This window comes from Dipodomys spectabilis, unplaced genomic scaffold, assembly GCF_019054845.1.
Source record: "Dipodomys spectabilis isolate Male_0828 unplaced genomic scaffold, ASM1905484v1 ptg000207l, whole genome shotgun sequence".
NCBI lineage: Eukaryota > Metazoa > Chordata > Mammalia > Rodentia > Heteromyidae > Dipodomys > Dipodomys spectabilis.
In genome coordinates this window covers 719,598-740,260 of record NW_024870884.1, presented here as the reverse complement: position 1 = coordinate 740,260, position 20,663 = coordinate 719,598, and the positions used below count along the sequence as shown (strand labels likewise).

At 34.6% G+C, this 20,663-nt stretch overlaps 1 protein-coding gene across 12 annotated transcripts in view; it reads left to right on the top strand.

Moving 5' to 3' along the window:
* Pcdh15 (protocadherin related 15) overlaps positions 1 to 20,663 on the top strand; it is a 450,667-nt gene that overhangs the window by 258,589 nt on the left and 171,415 nt on the right. For 11 of the 12 annotated variants that reach the window (XM_042696488.1, XM_042696486.1, XM_042696489.1 and 8 more), the window contains 2 exons: positions 4,881 to 5,074; positions 11,351 to 11,483. In XM_042696488.1, the coding sequence (XP_042552422.1) occupies positions 4,881 to 5,074; positions 11,351 to 11,483 (327 nt within the window). The remainder of the gene's footprint in view (positions 1 to 4,880; positions 5,075 to 11,350; positions 11,484 to 20,663) is intronic. The other variant, XM_042696485.1, reaches the window with a different exon arrangement.

Sequence of the window (20,663 nt, the reverse complement as noted above, 5' to 3'; positions counted from 1 at the left end):
ATGACTGTAAATTTTATATTAGGCAGTAATGTATATGTCTATTAAAATTATAAGACCAGAGTATGCTGGTGTACTAATTCTTCTATTGAATTAAAATAATCAAAGTAGCAACTGGCAGAGAAAATTAGAATGTCATACATTCTTTAATATAAAAGCAATTCTACAACCTGTTACATAAAACATGATGTATCATTTCTCTCTATTCTCACAAATATGCAAAACTGCTATATTTAAGCAATTAAATTCAAATAAAATGAGAGTCATCAGTATGACATGTTTAGGAACAGACAGAAATACATATCTAGGAACAGAAAGCAAACACATTGGTTACTTTTTACTGTGACTAAAATCCAAATAAAAATCCAAACAATGATTAAAGTTCTGCAAGGGGCAGAATTTTGTAATGTATATTAATTGTACACAGTGGAATGAATGAGTAGTTGTTTCAGACTTGCATGCAATGCACTTTGATTATTTCCATCCTACTATTAATTCTTCTGTCCTCCTCATTGAATGCCCTCCTTGGTGAAGAAAAATTCAGATGGTAAAGTGTCTAAAGAACTGTTTTCATTAAGCATACCCAAAATTGTGTCTACATAAATCAGAAAATATGCTTCCATTATATCAGAATACCATGGTGTAAACATAGCATGCCCATACCATGAACCATGAATAAGATAGATTGGGTTATTTTTTATTTTTCCTCAAAAACATTTTATATTACTATATCTCTTTTTATCATTCAAATCTGATAGGAAATATTTTCATCCACATTTTGGAGACCAAGAGAATTCAGTCATAATTTTCTTCATACATAAGAACCAATAGTATGACACAATGTCACTTATTTTCTCTTGCAACATCTTCATCAAAAGACAATATTACTCCCTGCCTTGCCCAGTTTTTCCTTTCTACCATACAGAAACATTGAAATATTGAAACAAAACAAACAAAAGAGAAAAAATGTTCAGTACATATATATATAATCAATGCTTAATCTATTCATCAATTTATGCTGATGCAATGGTTTTCAAACTTTCATCACAAGTGAATCAATCCCTAATCAACTTGCTTCCACTTTTCTTTTCAGATTCAATGTATGCTAGCTTATTTTTGCACACATTATTTTTTCCTTTGGTTTGGTCATGAGGCTTGAACTCTGGGCCTGGGCTATGTCCCTCAGCTCTTCAGCTCAAGGTGAGCACTCTACCAATTGAGCCACAGCACCACTTCTGGTTTTCTAGTGGTTTATTGAGATAAAAGTCTCACTGAGTTTTCCTGCCTGGGCTTTGAACCACGATCCTCAGATCTCAGCCTGCTGATTACTTAGGATTACAGGTGTGAGCCACCGGTGCCCAGCATTACCCACATTTTTATAGACCAGTCATGTGTTGCTTAACCACAGAGATAGGAGAAATAAATAATTTTCTCATAGAGTTCATACATGCAAAAATGAAAGATAAGGACCCATTACTTGAAATAGCATTGAGGGATATTGCAACCAAAATATATGAAGTTACTTCTGTAATAACATGGCATACTCTTTTACAGTAAATTTTATATTTACTGCAGAGACATAGCTCTATAATATTGATAGGAAGTATAGGTTGGGAAGTATGCATACACTACTATAATAATTCATGCAACATTAATATAATCATTTGCTACCATTATCAAGTATTAGGTACTGACAGATTTGTGTATACTGTGACATGCAGGGCAAAATTTGCTTATCCCAGTGTGACCACTAATATGTAAGCAATGGATTGCATTGCGATGCTACAACAGCTATTTCACCAGGTAACAGGAATGTTCCAGCTTCGTTATAAACACAAGAATCCACCATGCTCAGTGCAATAAACTGCTGACTCTGATGTCATTAGGCAGCACATAGCTATCTTTACATGTGTATTTCCCTTTTCTATGAGTCATTCTCAGTCTCTTTTCCCTGGCATATTCTCATCTTTAAGATCCTATCTTCAACACAAGTTTGTGCCTGATATTCATATCTACCCTACAGTCTGATAACAAAGGTAACATGAACTAAGCATTTTTCTGCATTGCATCATTGAATGTTACTCTAAAATCTTCTTGATTTTAGGTTCTTTTTTGTGTGTGTGTGCATGTCGGGGGAGGGTTGTGCTCACACACATGCATGTGTACTTCAGTCCTGGGTTTAAGCACAGGGCCTGGGCAATATCTCTAAATTTCTTTTGCTCAAGCTGGCACTCTACCACTTGAGCCACAGCACCACTCTTGGCTTTTTTTGAGTAATTTATTGGAGAGAAGATTTCATGGAGTTTTTCTGCCCTGGCTGCTCTCAAATCATGATCCTCAGATCTCAGGTTCCTGAGTAGCTAGGATTATAGCAATAAACCATCAAACGCCCATCTTTAAGTACTTGGATGAACACATTATTAATGGTTGGAATTCAAGAGTTGTTTTCTGTTCCCTACTTTCTAGATCTGGAGTATAGATAATTTATTTGAGATATTTTTGCTTTGCATATATGATACTTTTGTTTGCATATGGGCAAATAAAATTAACACTTAGCTCATTATGTTATTCTTTTATTTTTTTATTACTATTACTATTATTGTTATTATTAGTAGTCAGTTTTAGGGCTTGAACTCAGGTTCTGTTTGCTGTCCCAGAGCTTTATCGCTCAAGGCTAGCGCTCTAGCACTTTACACCACAGTGCCATTTCTGGTTTTCTTCTGGTTAATTGGAGATAAGAGTCTCATGGTCTTTCCTGTCTAGGCTGGCTTAAAACCATGATCCTCAGATCTCAGCTTCCTAAGTTGTAGATTATAGGTGTGAGCCACCGGCCCCCAGCCCCACTGTTATTCTTTAGTACAACTGAAAAGAATAGTAAAAAGTTAATTAAATAACTAACACATGTAATTCATTTGTGGTTCATCTCCTGCGCATTCCCCCTGTTTATGGCTTCCTGTGTTCTCTGAGTATGTGCTCTGATATGTGGTTGGTTGACTATGTAATTTTAGGGGTGTTTATATTGCCTGTGTTTTGCAGCTGGATTTGGTATTCACAGTGCCTCCCAGATGGGTGTCTACCTCAATTTAATTATCATCCAGCTTATCCTCCCTTCCAACCTCATTTATGAAAATGTTAAATAAGACCAGCCATAATACCTATGTTCCTGAAACACACTCTTCACTGCCTATCTTTGCTTGATGCCTTGTCATTTATCACTAAATCCCTTTAGCCAATTTAAGTCCCAGGAAGTATGTTTATATTAAATCCAGTTTGAGCTAAATTTTAATTAAGATTTCCTGAGACATTTTAAATGATTTACTCTAATCAAATTGATATTTCCTATGACATCAACCCTCCAGTGTGATCCACAAACAAAAAGATGAAGAATTTTTCTGACATGAATAATTCTTTATAAGTGTACATCATTTCAACTCTTTCCATAAATAGTTCTCTTTTCTTTTGCCTTTAGGTCCTGTGTCTGTCATCTACATATAAATCCCAGACTTGTGTTATGAAATGTCTTCCTTTGTGGAAGCCACATCTGTCCACCTAAAAATATCCAAGCAAATTATTTAGCTTCATTATTGGCTGACAAATTTCCTTTGTCTTCTCAATTATTTCTATTACTGATATTCCTACATGCATTATATTCTAAATGCAAAATATAATAAAAAGGCAGAAAGAGAATACACACCATGCATCACCTTTAGCAAGCAAGCTAGAGTGTATGAAAACTTTATTTGCACTTATTAGGGCCATTAAACATAAACTTTTATAGGGCTATTAATTACTATGCATCTAAACTGAAATTTCTAGGCAAAGTCATGATTTATTGAATAGCAAGCACCAAAGAATTTGTCAGATTCCTGGAGGAAGCTGTACATGATAAACAAATGCTACTGAATAAATGTAAAATGGGCTGAAATACATAAGAAAATGTAATTATAAACTGGAAAATAACTGTACAGGTCAATTTACGCCCAAAACATGTTTTCTTTATTCAAAGGAAAACTTTCCCCATGTGTGAAATAAGCCATTTTCCTTCTGCATTCATCATTGTGCTGTAGTGAAAACAGAAAATTCTGGGAATGTATGTAAAATGCACACCATTCATTACATTAGAATGCACATTAGTGAATGTATATGAGTCAGGAAGTCCAAGAGTCTTATTTTGCTTAACAAATTTGCTTCACTTCAATGTGACTTCTGGAATTGACAATAGTTACTCTCCTATCACACTCCATCATTCAAATATATTCTATTAGACACCAATTGCTTGGAAAGGATTTTGAATATGTGTTTACCACCTCTATTCACATTTATTATTTTAGAGGCTTGAAATAGATTCTTTTCTCTACAAAACTTTTTCTTGGGCTGCACCTGCCATGATATTCTCTAATGAGAGATGCACTTATTTGTAGTGTGCTAGGCCTTATCGGTCCATTGTAAGGCAATGTGCCCCACATAATACAGAAAAGCATTATAAATGTATGGCCTTAAGACAAATAGATGGATAGCAGCAATAAACATAAGCCTTTTCTATTTTATTTATCCCCTTGGTTTTATGTGTTTTTGTATCAAGGACAATATTACATTTCCTATAGGGCTATCAGATTGTTAGCCGTTTCCTCTTTTATATTATTAAATATAAACAGTCTTCAAGGTCCAACAACATTTTTCCTTATGAGTCTCATGAGAAAAGGCAAACACCTCAGTTCTGTGATTTCTTAATTCAGGAAAGACAAAGGCATACATGCCGAGAAGTCTTAACTTATGCTTTGTCTTTGGACATAAGCTTCTGGTTTTTTTTTAATGGAGAATGACAAACAGTGGTGCAAAGTTGAATCCGAAGAGGATGTTTATGTTGCGATTTTCAATTCCAGCTCACTGCAGTCGACGCAGATGAAGGGTCAAATGGAGAGATCACGTATGAAATCCTGGCTGGGGCTAAGGGAGACTTCATCATCAATAAAACAACAGGGCTTATCAGCATCGCTCCTGGGGTGGAATTGATAGTCGGGAGTACTTACGCGCTGACGGTCCAAGCAGCGGATAATGCTCCTCCTGCAGAGAGAAGGTAATTTATATTAGATCCAATACTGTCTTTTCATTGCTCCTGTTTAACCCCATAATTAAATTTAAGAAACTCAGCCAGCATTCTTTTATCCTATAAACAACTAAATTAGATCAGAAAATCAGAGGGTGAATTCTCAGGAACTGGATATTGTTATTTGGTTAAATTTTGGGAAGAGGAAAATAAGTCAAGATTAAGCCACAAAATAATTAACTCTGATTTCACAGCAGAGGCAGGTCTGCTCTGGTGCAAGAAATGGGTAATGTTAGAGGCATGTTTTCTACGTATTACTGAATGGCAATTGGCCAGAAAGTGAGACAAAGGCTATTTTCTTCAAACAAAGTCACAGGGGTGTGAGCAGCATGTCATATCTCAGGGTTTTGGAGACATCTCTCAGTTACTAAGAATTGTTAAAATACATGTGTAACACAGTATATAATATCCACACATGTATACATGCATATAAAGTACATATATCCTGCATATTTTCTATTCTCCAGTTGAAATGTATTAATTTATTGGGTTTTGACAGACTTTAGTACCCAATAAAATATAAATGAATATCTGCTGGTCAGACTTGTGAGATTATTTTTTTCTTCACAATGCATCTAAGGGTTTGTATGAACATTGGATAATTACCTCAAATCTTTGTTCAGAGTAATCTACTATTTCTTCATGTGAGTCTGTTTAAGAACTCCACTTTTAATGTTTTATTAAGTGATACTCTTTCTTTTAGTGACAGTGGAGAAACACACATCTTAATTATCACTCTAAACATGTGCAAATACATCACTATATTAAAATCCCATCAGATCCATAAAAGACTTTACATAATTATAAGACTTTTAGACTTTATGTAATTATAAGACTTTTATATAACAGCCAAGTTGCCTTTTTATAAGTAACAATTCACAATTCCAACTGCAATATTTGGAGACTTTATACAGTCTCTCCAGTTTTTTGTAATATCACACATTTGGATTTTTGGCAAGTTGACAAGTAAAGAATACCTATTATTTTGTCCTTGTTATTGTAAGTAAACGGGAATATATTTTCTCTATTTAAAAGCCAACATTGTCATTTTTTCTATTTTTATTAGTTTATAATAGTTGTAAAAGAGGTTTCATTGTGATATTTTCATAAATTAATTCAATGCCCCTCCAACTCCCCGTGTTTCATGAAACACATTCAGCAGGCTTTGTTCTATTTTCACACATGTATAGATTACTTTGACTACATTCTGTGCTTCTCTGTTTGCAAATTATGTAATTTTTCTACTGATATGGTGACTCTAGGTCACTATTACTCTACATTTTCTATCACATAGTAAATGTAAACCCTTTTTGCCATTGGAAAACATCCTAGTTTGTACTGCAAGATATTGATACTGACTCATTTTCTCCATCTGCTTATCTCAATACAAAATATGGAATGGTTCCTCTCTTAATTCACAGTTATATTTATTGTATCAAATATTGCCTATGTATTTAGATTCATTTCTGGTCATTTATCATTATGAGACATAGTCAGGTGAGATATATTTTTCTCTCTGCAAAATGACTCTAGTGCCCTTGTACCAAATAACTTGGGAAAGGCAAAGCAATGGAAATGACAATTGTGTGCAATACCACTATTGGAGCAGGTTGACAGAAATGTCTTTTATCAAGCAAGTAATTGTCAATAGTGGGGAGATGTAATTATCAATAAATAATAAATAAGTCATAAATGTTGAAATTTGATAAAAATTGGCTAGGAGCCATCGAAAGCAATGGTAACAAATTTCATAATATAGAAATTTTTCCATATTTTTTGTGGGTTGACAACTTGTGTTTACAAACTTCAATAAGAATGACTCTCAAAATAAAGGCAAGCCTGGCAATGGCGGCTCAGGCCTGTAATACAAGCTACTCAGGAGGCTGAGATCTGAGGATCAAAGCCAGCCTGGACAGGAAAGTCCGTGAGACTCTTATCTCCAATTAACCACCAGAAAACCAGAAGACTGTGGCTCAACTGGTAGAGTTCTTGCCTTGAGCTGAAGAGCTGAGGGCTAGTGCCCAGGTCCAGAGTTCAATCCCCACAACAAAGAAAGAAAGAAGGAAAGAAATAAAGAGAAAAAGAAAGAAAGGAAGGAAGGAAGGAAGGAAGGAAGGAAGGAAGGAAGGAAGGAAGGAAGGAAGGAAGGAAAGAAGGAAAGAAGGTGATATAAAATAATGAGTCAGGGAGATTAGGAGTATTTTACAGCCACAATAGTGTGGTTTTTTTTTTTTTTTATAAAGGAGAGACAAAAAGTGCAAAACTAAAATATGTTCTAACATAAATTAGGATATTATTTGAGTTAATGGTACATTTAAGTCATTTAACTTAATTCAGTTAAATTGAGTATATACTTATTTAATTCTGTTATGAATACTTAGGTATTCATGATTGCTTAGAAAATTTACCTTGGTTCTAATAAAGTTCTGACAAAAAGATTGATACATGATATAGTATCATTTTAGTATTCCTATTTTTTTCTCACAGAATCTAAGGCAGCTTTTAATTAACAATTGATTAAATAGTTCTCTCTCCAGTTAAGTAATTGTTTTGCCTGTGAATATATAAATGTTATCATACATAACATTGCATCCTACACTTAACATTAAATGACTCAATAAATGAACAAATAGATAATAAACAAATGAATCGTCATGAATTTTAAGAAAAAACTAAACTATGTTGAAGAATAATTGAAGTGGTAACATTGACCAGGATGCATCATACTTACAAGCTGATTTGTGCAGTTAAAATCCCTATATACAAGTACTTAAGAATAATTTAAAACACAACAACCACCACAACAAAAATACTGTGCTTCCACAAATCTTCTTTTGCTGGGGAGGCAGTGGGTATATAAGATTGGTGGGATGGTATCTCCACATTCCTGTCATCAGCTGGCACCACAGTGGAATCCAGGCTTGTGATCAGAGATAATACAGTGCAGAAAGATTTGAGCCGACACTGTAATCAGAAATCCAAGTGAAGGAACAAGAGCCAAGCTTAGGAGACATGAGAAACCAAATCATTGTGGGAGTTTGAAGGGAATGAGGCATTTGATCATATCAATGAGCAGCTCTAAAACTAACACTTATTTTCCATGTATTTCCTTCTCAAGTATTGATTCTTCTTTTATTAATTCCTTCCCCTTTAATTGTATAGAACTTGTAGTTTAGGGTTTATTACTCTGAATACACGGGTGTTCTGGGCCTGTTTTGAATGTAAATGCATCTGGCATACACTTCCCTCTTCCCTGTAATAACCCTTGAATGTTTTTTGTTGTTATTGCTCATTTGTTTGCTGGTCTATCTATTGTTTGTTTTTCTTGGCCTCCTATGATGGTTTGTAGTCTCTGCTTCTATAGATTGTTGTGTTGTTGTGTTTCTAAAATATAGAATAGAACTTGTGAGCACAAGCTCTAAATACAGCTTATATAGCATGCTATTTTTAAGAGACAAAGGGAAATAAAATCACAGTACCTGTAGTATTTTAAGCTTACAAGGAAAAACCATAGAAATGCCTATAACCTCTGCCATTCAAACAATGTGGAAATGCAGAAATGAAGCAGATCTATTGTGGCACATATTGACATATTTAATAGCAAACTGCAAGGCAGAGTTTACAGGCCTCTCAAAGCCATCAACACCTTCTCAATTATTATTACATATCACTATTACAATATTATTATTTATTATTGATTATTATACTGGTTATTATAATACTGGAGAAATTACATCATTTCTAAATTCAAATTAGACAAAATGTGCCTTTCCAACTCTGCTTTATCCATCTTTTTATTCTTATAATCATTGTTTCAACCTTTCATTCATGATATAAATTATTGAAATTTTTATTTCATATTCTGAATCCAATATTTCAAATAATTTATAGATTCAATAAGATAACATCCTTTGTTACAACCTGAGATATTTCTATATTTAAACCAATTGGGTAAGTTAAAATTTTCTATTTGTTCTTATAGATGCAAGCAGATAGAACAGGTGGATTCTGAATTCAGCCACCTTGCTGTTTACCTTATCTTCTGTTGTTGATTAATTTTATAACTTTAATACAGTCACTTAATATTTAAAATGTTTTAATTTACTGTTTGTAAAACTAGTCAGTCCGGTTAGAAATTTTCAAGTGTCTTTAAAGTTATAATATTTTCTGTTATATATGCAATGTCTTTTGTTCCACATTGATATTTATTATACAATGAGAAAAAGTGAATACTTTAGGATTCTCACTGATAGAAATGAAGATTTATCTACATCATACTGATGATATTACACAAATAAAATTTGGTTAGATAGATGCTCGGTTTTATGCATTTAAGACTCTATAAAATTTAAATATGAAATGCTCACATAAAGTATTTTTATGTACCTAGTCAGTGCCCTGTTTTATTATGTGCTTAAATAATGCTGTTGAATTACTACTATTTATAATAGCTTTATCATTTTATTGTTAATACTATTGATATTCAGTTTTAGGAATGTCATTTCTGACATTACTCAGATAGGGGGAACAGAAAATATATGTTGTTCAAAAGCAGCATCACTCAAGAATAATAATTTGTATTTAAATACATTTTAGAGAGCTGAAAGTGTTGAAGAACAGGCAAGACCTTGAAATCCCCTCTTTCCCAAGTAATGCTAACATTTGAGTGCAAGAGGTAAAAAGCGTGTAATTACCAATCGCAACCTTGACTTATTTGAAAAGAAGCAGAGGGAAAAAAAAAGTAAAAAAAGCTGTAAACCAAATTTCAGTGTTCATAATCTATGTCTCGTTTAAACACTTTTAAGAGTATGAATGATTTATTAACTTTAATTAATTCTAGGAAAAAATTCACGTGACCAAAATACTAAATCTTGATGTGAGTTTTTTGTACTTGATAGGTGAATGCTCTTACCATAGATCTATGTATACCTCTAGCCCATACTGCCACTGGCTACTTTGGAGACAGGTTGTAGCTCCTTGCTAAACCATGTCTCTGGGCCAGATCCACCAATATTAGGCCTCCTGTGTAGCTAAGGTTAAAGGTATGGGCCATTGCATCCATCTTTTTGATGAGAAGGGGTCTCTAGAACGCTTCTACCAAGGCCTGAAAAGAATCCTCTTTTCTGAGTTATTATCTTCCCAATCTCAGTCTCTGATGTAAGTAGAACCAAACAAGGAAGCCCCTGGTGCCTGGGCAGACCATGGCTTTTATTTCAAGCATTTAATGACAAGTTTTATTCTACTTGAAGAAAAGTCTAATCCCCAGATAGAAATAATAACACATGATTTTAAACAGAAACATACACATACAATTTTGTGAAAATGATGTTGAGAGGAAATGGTGCTGTATTTGTGTAATATATATATATATGCGTGTGTGTGTGTGTATATATATATATATATATTAATCTCAGTATAGAGGATAGCCTGTAAAATAGTAAGTCTTGTTCATAGATTTGAGTTAGTGTCTCTTCTCTGTAAACCTCTGGCATCTTAGATCTTGAGCTTTCATTTTTTTAAGACAATTTCACTGCTCGACAATACCAGCTGATTCATTAATACTAATGATATTTTTTCTTATTATAATAGAGTTGCTTCATATTCTACAAGGAAAGATTTCCTGTCATAGAAGGGTCTAACTAAATCTAAATTTTTATTGTCATGTTATAATCTTTAAAAGAGATGGAAACAATTTTATTTTGTCCGTATTTTGTGAGTATTATCTCATGATCTTGAATCTTGACATACATGCACATAAAGCTATTAATATCAGCAATTAAATTAATGAAAGAGAATCCATAATATATTATTTTGTGCTGTTTTAATCCTTACTCTCTCTGTTGATTTCCTGAGAAGAGAGCCTGAAACACAGTTCCCATTACCAGATGGTTAGAGAACATATTTTTACCTTAAAAAAATCATAACAAGTATTAAAAATAAAGTCAGAAATCAAGTCCAGATAATTTGTGAGCTCTTTATATAGTCATCCTTTACAATTTTATGATTAATCTAAGTAGGAAAAATAGATGCAGTAGGGTTTTTTATTCCCTTTTACTAGATTAATTTCATAAACATTTTATTTTGGTGATGGTAATTTTTTATGTTTTATCCTTCCAGGTTTTTACTGTTTCCTATAAAATTGGCGAATGCTTTAGCCTACAAACCCAAGAAATGAATGAAGGATGCATTCAAACTTTAAGTGTGATACAGCCTTTTGATATTGTGTTCTCTTCTCATTCTCTGCAGGCACTCCATCTGCACAGTGTACATTGAAGTACTTCCTCCAAATAATCAAAGTCCTCCCCGCTTCCCACAGCTGATGTACAGCCTTGAAGTTAGTGAAGCCATGAGGATTGGTGCTGTTTTGTTAAATCTACAGGTAAGCTCCCTGGGATGTTCATGAGTGTGAAGGGGATATAAGGCGGGGGACATCCGTGCTTTCTTATATTCTATTGAATAAAAATTCCAACTGGAAAGAAAAGCAAAATGAGAGGGATGGAGGGTTCCTACCATTCATTTATTCTATTGATTTCCACAATTGAAGAATTCATGTTTTGCTGTCAGGGATTAGCTGCGATCATTACAGGAGAGAATGCAGGGATTGGAAACATGCAGTGGAATATGTTTTTGCTTTGCAAATGAACAGTCAAGAGCTGACTGTAATTTTCTGACTTGGATGTCTGTACACAGCTGGATTTATTTTTATTACAGTTTTGGATTGGAGGAAAGAAAGAAACCTTCCACTCCAACTCTGATGTTAGGCATTCAGATTCATAGGTAGATATTACTTTAATTCTATAACGATGGGGAAGTTTTATAATGTTGTTCCTCAGCCTCCTCAGGAAGAGGCTTGGAATGACTTTCCTCTGGTAATTTGTTGCTTCCCCCTAATTTACTCAAGAGTTTGCTCTTGTTGATTATTTGCTATTAGAACACATGGGAACAACATTTTTTCAAAAATATTACTAACAATAAAAAACTGAAATTTGTGGTGCTATTGACTTATACTTGTAATCCTAGCTACTCAGGAGGTTGAGATCTGAGGACTAGTGTTCAAAATCTGCCTAGGAAGAAAATACCATTGCCACTGTTACTTCCAATTAACCAACAGAAAGGAGACAGTGGAAGTGTGGCTCAGGGTAAAGAGCACCAGCCATAACTGATGTGTATTCAAAAGTGAAAGACCCCCAAGTTCAAATTCCAATACTAGTGTGTTTGCCCGCATGCACACACACACACACACACACACACACACACACACAACTAAAAGAGTTTGAAAGACCCCAGCCTTGTGCCAGTGGCTCATGCCTGCGAGCCTAGCTACTCAAGAAGCTGAATTTTGAAGATCGAGTTTGAAGCCAGCCGGGACAAGAAAACTTGTAGGAATCTGATCTCCAATTAACTATTAAAAGAGCTGGAAGTAGAGCTGTGCTCAAGTGATAGAGCTCTAGCCTTGAACAAAACAAAATAAAACAAAATTAAAAAAAAAAACAAAAAAAAAACACGTCAGTACAGTGCCCAGGCCCTGAATTCAAGCTCCAGGATCAGCACAGGTACTTGTGTTCACACACACACAGAGGATTGACAGATGTCAATGACCATATTAAATGTCAGAAATGATACTGTTTCTTCAGAAGGGAGAAAATAGGTTGATTCATCTGATGAAACAGAAAACAGAAAGAAATTAAAACAAAATAAACTTTTCATTTCTAAGGTCCAGGTAATAAAATTATATATGGGTTATAAGTAAAATTTCCTTGACTGTGTTTTCTTATGCAATTTAATTTTCTATGAGGTAAGACATATTACTTATAAAGTACTGTAGATTTTGTTTCAATAAATCTCAGAAAGATTTAGTAGCCTTATTATTGGAGAGCTACCTCTGCTCTAAAGATGAAGAGGCATTGGCCTTTTCTTGTCTCACATTTCTTGTGTACAAAAGTTGAAGAAAAAAAAGAAACAGAACTCCACTTGGAATGGTATTTCTATTCACCCTTTGTGGTGCTGGCAGGAGTGAAAGAAAGGGCATCAATTGCACTGCCAATCTCTATTAGAAGAATTAGAGTGACACCTGAACAATGTTTTTCAAAGCCTGCAACCACCCACTTTTGTTCATGAACAACTTAGAAAGAATTTAAACTATTGACCTAAAATTTGAAAAGCATCCATCAAATTACCTTCCAAAGACTTTTTGTAGTCAGAGAACACATGAGAGACACTCTGGTTGCCCAGAGGCCTCTCTCCAGTGGTATTACCTACAGCCAAGGCAGTACTTGCTTTCGAGTGACCCAGAAATACATAGAAGACAAGAAACTGCCTTCAAAATTATCTGCTTTGATTGACATGGTTCTTTTCAGACCACAATTCTTGTTTTGTTCCTTATGTATGTTCCATTTATTTGATCCGCAAGTTACTTGAGGGTCTGTGAATTTTTTCCCCTCTCTATTAATACTGCCTTGTAGGCTCTGAAGTGATGGCATTCCATAGGAAAAAAGGGTACCCTACCTCTGCTTTCTTGGGCCTCTTCTTTTGATGAGAACTAGTTTTGATTGTTTTAATTGCTTTCATCCAGGATTGGTCAGATCTTACTTAAAATTTTGACTGTATTTATTCTTGACTTAGCAGTAAAGCCTGTAATAATGTTGTACAATGTTGTCAAATAGCACCAGAGAGCTAGCTATCGATGCTTTCTAAGTCTCTGCTTGACTTTGCTCAAAGTGTGCATAGGTATTCCACAGACATTAGTAAATGCCCCCCCAAAAAACCCCAGCAACAACAACAAAAATTACTGTCTTCAACTTCTGAGATGGTTGCTTAGCATTTGTCAACACATTTGAGACATTGAACTAATTTTTTTCAATTATGAAATCAATCAAGTATGGGAACTCTATAACAGGCTCTTTGTGTCTTTGCATTTTTAGCTAAACACACAGACATATAAATGTACACATACTAAAGTTAAAGCAAGGCTATCAATCAGGATCATATGCTGTAGTCAAGTACATGTTACCATTTTTGAACTTGTAAGAAAATTATTTCTTTCCAGATTGTCTGTATGTGTATCATGTCATCATCAAAGCTACTAGCATAGTCATCTTTTTTAGAGATAAAATTACCCTTAATCATCATCATCACCCTTATCATTCCCATAAAATAAAAATGGCTAATATTTAATAGGTACTTAATAATTGACTGCTATTTAAAGTCTTACTTTAAATTTTACTATTTCAATAAGAAGAGCTTGAGAGATCACTTTTAAGCTGCACACCCAAAAGGAATATCCCCCCTTCTGTTTTGTTGTTGTTGTTGTTTAATGATTTCCATTTTCTTTCAAAATGATGAAACTTTTATCAAGGAAAATTTTCTAACAATAAATAATAGCATACATTCAAAATCAGTTGATTAGGCAGAGTTTGATGAATCAGAATTTTGAACACGTTTTTCTTAATTGTAGATTTTTTGTCTTTACCATATTATATCTTGATTATTTTTATGATTTTGTTATCAAGTTTTCACTTACCAATTGTAATAGGTTAACGTGCTTAAAAATAGTTTTAGCCCATTATAAATATATGTATATATATATATATGCACTGCTCTCGTTTCTCACATTTTACTAGACTTTTGTTATTTTCATTGACATGTACTTATTTGTGAAACTGAGTGGCAGTGAAAGCCATTACACTCTATGTATGTCATTGTTGATTTATAAAGGAAATAAAAATAAATATAGTACTAAATGACAAAGGGATTAAACAACTGTTTTTGTTGTTTTTACAGGTTTACTTAAGTAATTTGTGAAAAAAATCACCATAAACAATAATATGTAGAATCTATATGTAGATCTCAATGCCAATAGCATTGCTATCTCTCTTTTCATGTCTTTGTTCTTTGTCTTTTCCATGTGCTGGGATTTAATTCAGTGTGCAAGTTCTTGCTTAGGTTTCTTACTCATAGGTTGGGCTCTACCCCTGGAACCACACATGCAGCCTGGTTTTCAGCTGAGTAATTGAGGTCACTATCTCCCAGATTTTATTGATGAGGCTGCCTTCAAACTATGATCCTCCAGGTCTCAGCTTCCTCAGCTGGAAATACAGGCATAAGCCCCAGGAGACTCCGCTCTTGGAAAAAGGCAATTGAGATAACATGTAAATGACATAGTGCTGATAAAGAAAAGAATTAGTTCATGTTAGTTATTTTAATTATCCTACAAGAGAAAAATAACATTTTTCTTATATGAGTTAACACATAAGATATGTGTGACTAAAGTTGAGGAAGAAACTCTGGAAACTTGGAATACCACATAGGTAAATAAAATGTCAGAAAAAAATAAAATAAAATGTCAGAGTATAATGACAATAGGTATATTCCATAGATGATCCTTCATTACCTTTACTGGTTCCACTGAAGAAAAATGACCACTTATGATTTAGTAAATGATATCACATTCTAGAAACCAAGATATAGATGTCAAGGAAATCATTATTTTAATGAAATTATCAACCTAAAATTTTAATAGGACTTCAGTAATTACAGAGAGCCTTGAAGTTTCCCTAACTTCAATGCCCCATAAAAAGAGGGAAACAACTTTTCAATGCAGGCAGAAAACTTTTGCAGAGGTCAAATTCCAGGTACTCTCTTCACACATCCAATCCTACAGTCTATGAGCTTGCCCCTGTCCAGTACTGCCTTTCTGAACCACTGATGTTTGTTAAGTATCTTCAGCTTGCCTTGGAACTACCAGTAATACTTTTAATAGCTAAAGCTAGCTAGATATTCTCTTTCTTTCTAAACTTAATTTTATTATTTTGGTTATGGTTTACCATTGTTTTTAAGAGAGAAGGAAAATGTTACAGCCGCTGTCAATAAATATTTTACTAAGTCCATTGATTCTGGGAAGATTTAATTTAGCCACTGTTTTGGAATTCTGGTTACATCGTACAGTGAACTGAGTGACGTTGCTGGTTTTCCTGGCTTCTTTCTGCTAGAAACTGCAATCTCAGGAAAAGTAGTTCAAAGACAAAAAACAAGAGAGTGTAGAAATTAGCGAGTCAGACCAAAGTGTGAATGTTACCATCTCTGGTAACTGAAGGCAAAAATAAACAAACCATTCATTACTTGAATATAAGTGTAGAAATAGTTCATCTGCTCCTCTATGTTTTCTTTTATCTTTTTGTATTTTTCTTGTGTTTTAAATAATAATTTCAAATCCTTAGAATTTAACCTATGCTCCAAAGGGAATTACTATTCACAGTCCTGAAGAAAACTTCCTGCTGCCTTGATCTCCCTACAGAATCAATTCTTCTCCAGAATGGTTTTAATTAAAGGCAAGCTAACTTATAACAGGCCTCTCTACAGTCTCAGGTCTTTTTGGAGGTGCCAATTGTGTATTAACATCTAATATCCTGGTTTTTTGTTCCTCTTTATTTTTCTTTTTTTTAAATTTTTAAAATTTTTTTATTCTTTTTTAATTGTGAAAATACTGTACAGAGGGGTTACAATGACATAGGCAAGGTAATGAGTACATTTCTTATCAAGCATTGTTGCCTCCTCCTTTGTTTTCCTTATCCCACCACTTTGCCCCCCATTCCTACCCCTCTTGTGCCAAAGTTGTAAAGTTCATTTTCGACATAACGTCTTATACATCTCATTGGTGCAATGGGTCCACCTGTATCCGCATTTAAACAATTTGCTTCTTCCCTTCCGTTCCACAAATTATACCAACATCAAATACAGTGAAAACAAGGTTTATACCATGGGGAGGAACATACAAAGCAACAAAGAAATATCTTATAAATATGTTTGAAACAATAGCAAGAAAGAAAAAAAAAACATTTGAGTCCTTAACTTGGAGTTTATTTCACTTAACATCAATTTATCTGACCATTTCTGCTTGTCTCAGACATATACTAGTTATTGAAAATAAGGGAAACCATGGGACCTATGGTTCTTTGGGCCTGGCTTACTTCAGTTAATATAATTTTCTCCAAGTCTTTCCATTTCCTAACAAATGGGACAATGTCATTCTTTCTGATGGAGGCATAGAATTCCATTGTGTATATATACCACATTTTCTTGATCCATTCATCTACTGAGGGGCATCTGGGTTGGTTCCATATCTTAGCTATGGTAAATAATTCTGCACTAAACATAGTTATGCTGGTAGCTTTAGTATGGTCTTGTTTGTGATCATTCGGGTAAATGCACAAAAGTGGGATTGTTGGGTCATAGAGGAGCTCTATGTGGAGTCTTTTGAGGAAGCTCCATACTACTTTCCAAAGTGGTTGAACAATTTACATTCCCACCAACAATTCAGCAAAGCCATAGCAATCAAAACTGCTTGGTACTGACACAAGAACAGATCTCAGGAACAATGGAATAGAATTGAAAACCCAGAAAAGAATCCATAGACCTATAGCCATCTAATCTTCGATAAGGGAGCTAAAAAAATAGAATGGAAGAAAGACAGCCTCTTCAGTAAATGGTGCTGGCAAAATTGGTTAATCACTTGTAGAAACTAAAGCTAGATCCTTATATATCACCCTGCAACAGAATCAACTCCAAATGGATCAAAGACCTCGGAGTCAAAGCAGATACTCTGAAAACATTACAGGATGGAATAGGAGAAACCCTAGGTGTCCTTGGCACAGGCTGAAATTTTCTTAAAAGAGACTCAGAAACACAACAAATCAAAAAAAATGGTTGGACAAATGGGATTGCATGAAATTGCAGAACTTCTGCATGGCAAAGGACATAGCTAGCAAGATCAATAGAAAGCCCACAGATTGGGAGAAGATCTTCACTAGTCATACAACGGACAAGGGTCTCATATCTAAAATATACCTGGAACTTATAAAATTAAATCCCCCAACAACAAATCCTCAAAGAAACAACTGCCCAATAAATAAGTGGGTTAAAGACTTACAGAGAAACTTCTCTGAAGAGGAAAGAAGGATGGCCAATACACACATGCAGAAGTGCTCAACTTCCTTAGCCATAAAAGAAATGCAAATCAAAACAACATTGAGATACCACCTCACCCCAGTTAGAATGGCTATAATCAAGAACTCTAACAACAACAGATGCTGGAGGGGATGTCGACAGAAGGGAACCTTCCTGTTTATTTTTCTTACTTTTTTCACTAACATTTCTTTTGAAAAAAAGAACATATGTTCGTCCTGAAGATGATACAGGAGTTTATGATTCATGAATGCTGAACACCTGCTGTAGGTACAGTGTCAATAGGTTTCATACTTCAGAATTTACACTGTCATTTATACTATAGGGATTACTTTGAATACATTATTTGGAGATTTAATCTTCTATCTTCTAAGAAGCTTTTCTCTAAGCTAAAGTCTTACCATATAGATGAACTCTGAAGATTGTAGTATGGGAAAGTCATTCCCCTTTTAATTAAATAGGATTTATCCAACTTTATATGTGACCCGGCCATTGATAAGTATCAGGAATAGAAATCTCATTGATTTTCCTCTTTGTTTTCTGTTCATTTAGTAGGACATTTCTTTGTATATCTTTCCAATGAGATACAGGGCATAAATAAGTGAACACTGACATTGTTCATCTAATTCTACAGCTTAATTCTACATTTCGTATGAAGTATGGATAGGTATATATGGATATATAGAAGATGAGAGAGGAAAAGAGAGAGAAGGAGAAAGATAGAGAGGGTATCTCTTCGTTTCAATTATCCAATTTTTGCACAAATCAGCCCAGATTAATGGTGAACTCTTTTCTTATTTAAAGTAAATATATCGATGTATCCAAAATATTTTCCAACTCTTTTGGGAAATGAGGAAAGGGAAAGCAACAGAATAGATTGTTTTAATTATAATATGAGGTACTTATTGGAAATGCCATGGTGAAACTCCTTGGTAAAATTAGTACACACAGAATAAGAAATGATTGTTAGGAAAGTAAAAAGGTTCTGTTCAGGTGGAGCATAAGTGGGAGAGGAAGGAAAATAAGAGAGGACATATTGAGATAAATAAGGACATATATGAAAATGGAACGATGAAACTGGTATTACAGGTACATTGGTAACTTGATATATTGAGAGATGCCTGACTGAGGGCCTTTCATTTCCAATTCCCATGGCTTAAAATGCTGCTTTTCCAAGCATTCACATGATTTGCTTTTGTCTTGCTTACAGGTTTATAGTTGGAAATTTTCTTCTACATAAATGTTCATAACATGTAGAAACACTATACTTTCCTTACACATTTTTTCCTATTTACTGTCTAGAAAACCCAAAGGCATTATTTTATTCACTTTTTTTTTGATTTGCCTTTTTTTCTTTTTCTTTTTTATTGTGAAAATACCATACAGAGGGGTTACAATTACATGGGCAAGGTAATGAGTACATTTCTTATCAAGAATTGTTGCCTCCTCCTCTGTTTCCCCTTCCTATCCCTTTCTATCTCCATCCCCCCCCCCCCTCAGTCTTTGGCAACTAGACCAGTGCCAGAACAGAATGCTGTGTTGTAAGTACAGATATGTTTTCCTGCAAAAGACAGATTCCGTTTATGACTAAATGATGACATATTAGTTCCATAAATGACATTTGCTTTATGCTTTCATTAACTCTAGGCAAGCTAGGATACTTCCCTAGCTTAGCTATTATATATAATACTTCAGTGAACATTGGCATACAAGAGTCTTTACTGTACTGTGGCATACTTTTTATCAGAAGTATGCTCAAATTGGTATTGGTGAATAAAATTTCAATTCTGTTTGCTATTTTTTTTAGTAACTACCATACTGGCTTTATATATAGATTCATTTTCCATACTGTCAGCATCATGTACTGTTTATTTTCTTGATGATCACCATTCTGACCCCAGAGAGTGATGAAATCTCAGTGTTCTTTCAATTTGCATTTCCTTTAAGACAAAAGATATCAAGCATATTTTTGTGAATGCATTGGTGCTATGTACTTCTATCTAGAATTGTCTGAGATTATCATGTTAAAGGAGTAAGCCAAGTACGGAAGGACAAAGGCCACATATACCCAATCTAGTCAGAGAAAGAGAGAGCAAGCATATGTGTGACATAATTCGAACTGTAGGACTATGTGAGACTCTTTGTCAGGGTAAAGGGAACTAAGAGAAATGATGAAAGGTGAATAACATCCAAACACACGTGCTATTTTGTTACTTCCCAAAATGCTGAAATAAGATTACAGGATGACCCACTGTGATGAGATATACAAGATATTATGCTGAAAATGAACTTTACAACTTTGGTTGGGAGGGAGGAGCTCCTCTTGTAGGAGCTGGGAAGTTGGCTCAATGGTAGAGTGCTTGCTTGTCTTGCATGCATGAGGCCCTGGGTTTGATTCCTCAGCAGCACATAAGCAGGAAAAGCCGGAAGTGGCACTGTGACTCAAGTGGTAGAGCTCTAGCATTAAGCTGAAGAGCTGAGTGACAGCGCCCAGGCCTAGAGTTCAGGCCCCAAGACTGAGACACACACACACACACACACACACACACACACACACACACACACACACACACCTCTTGTAGCACATGTATATATATAT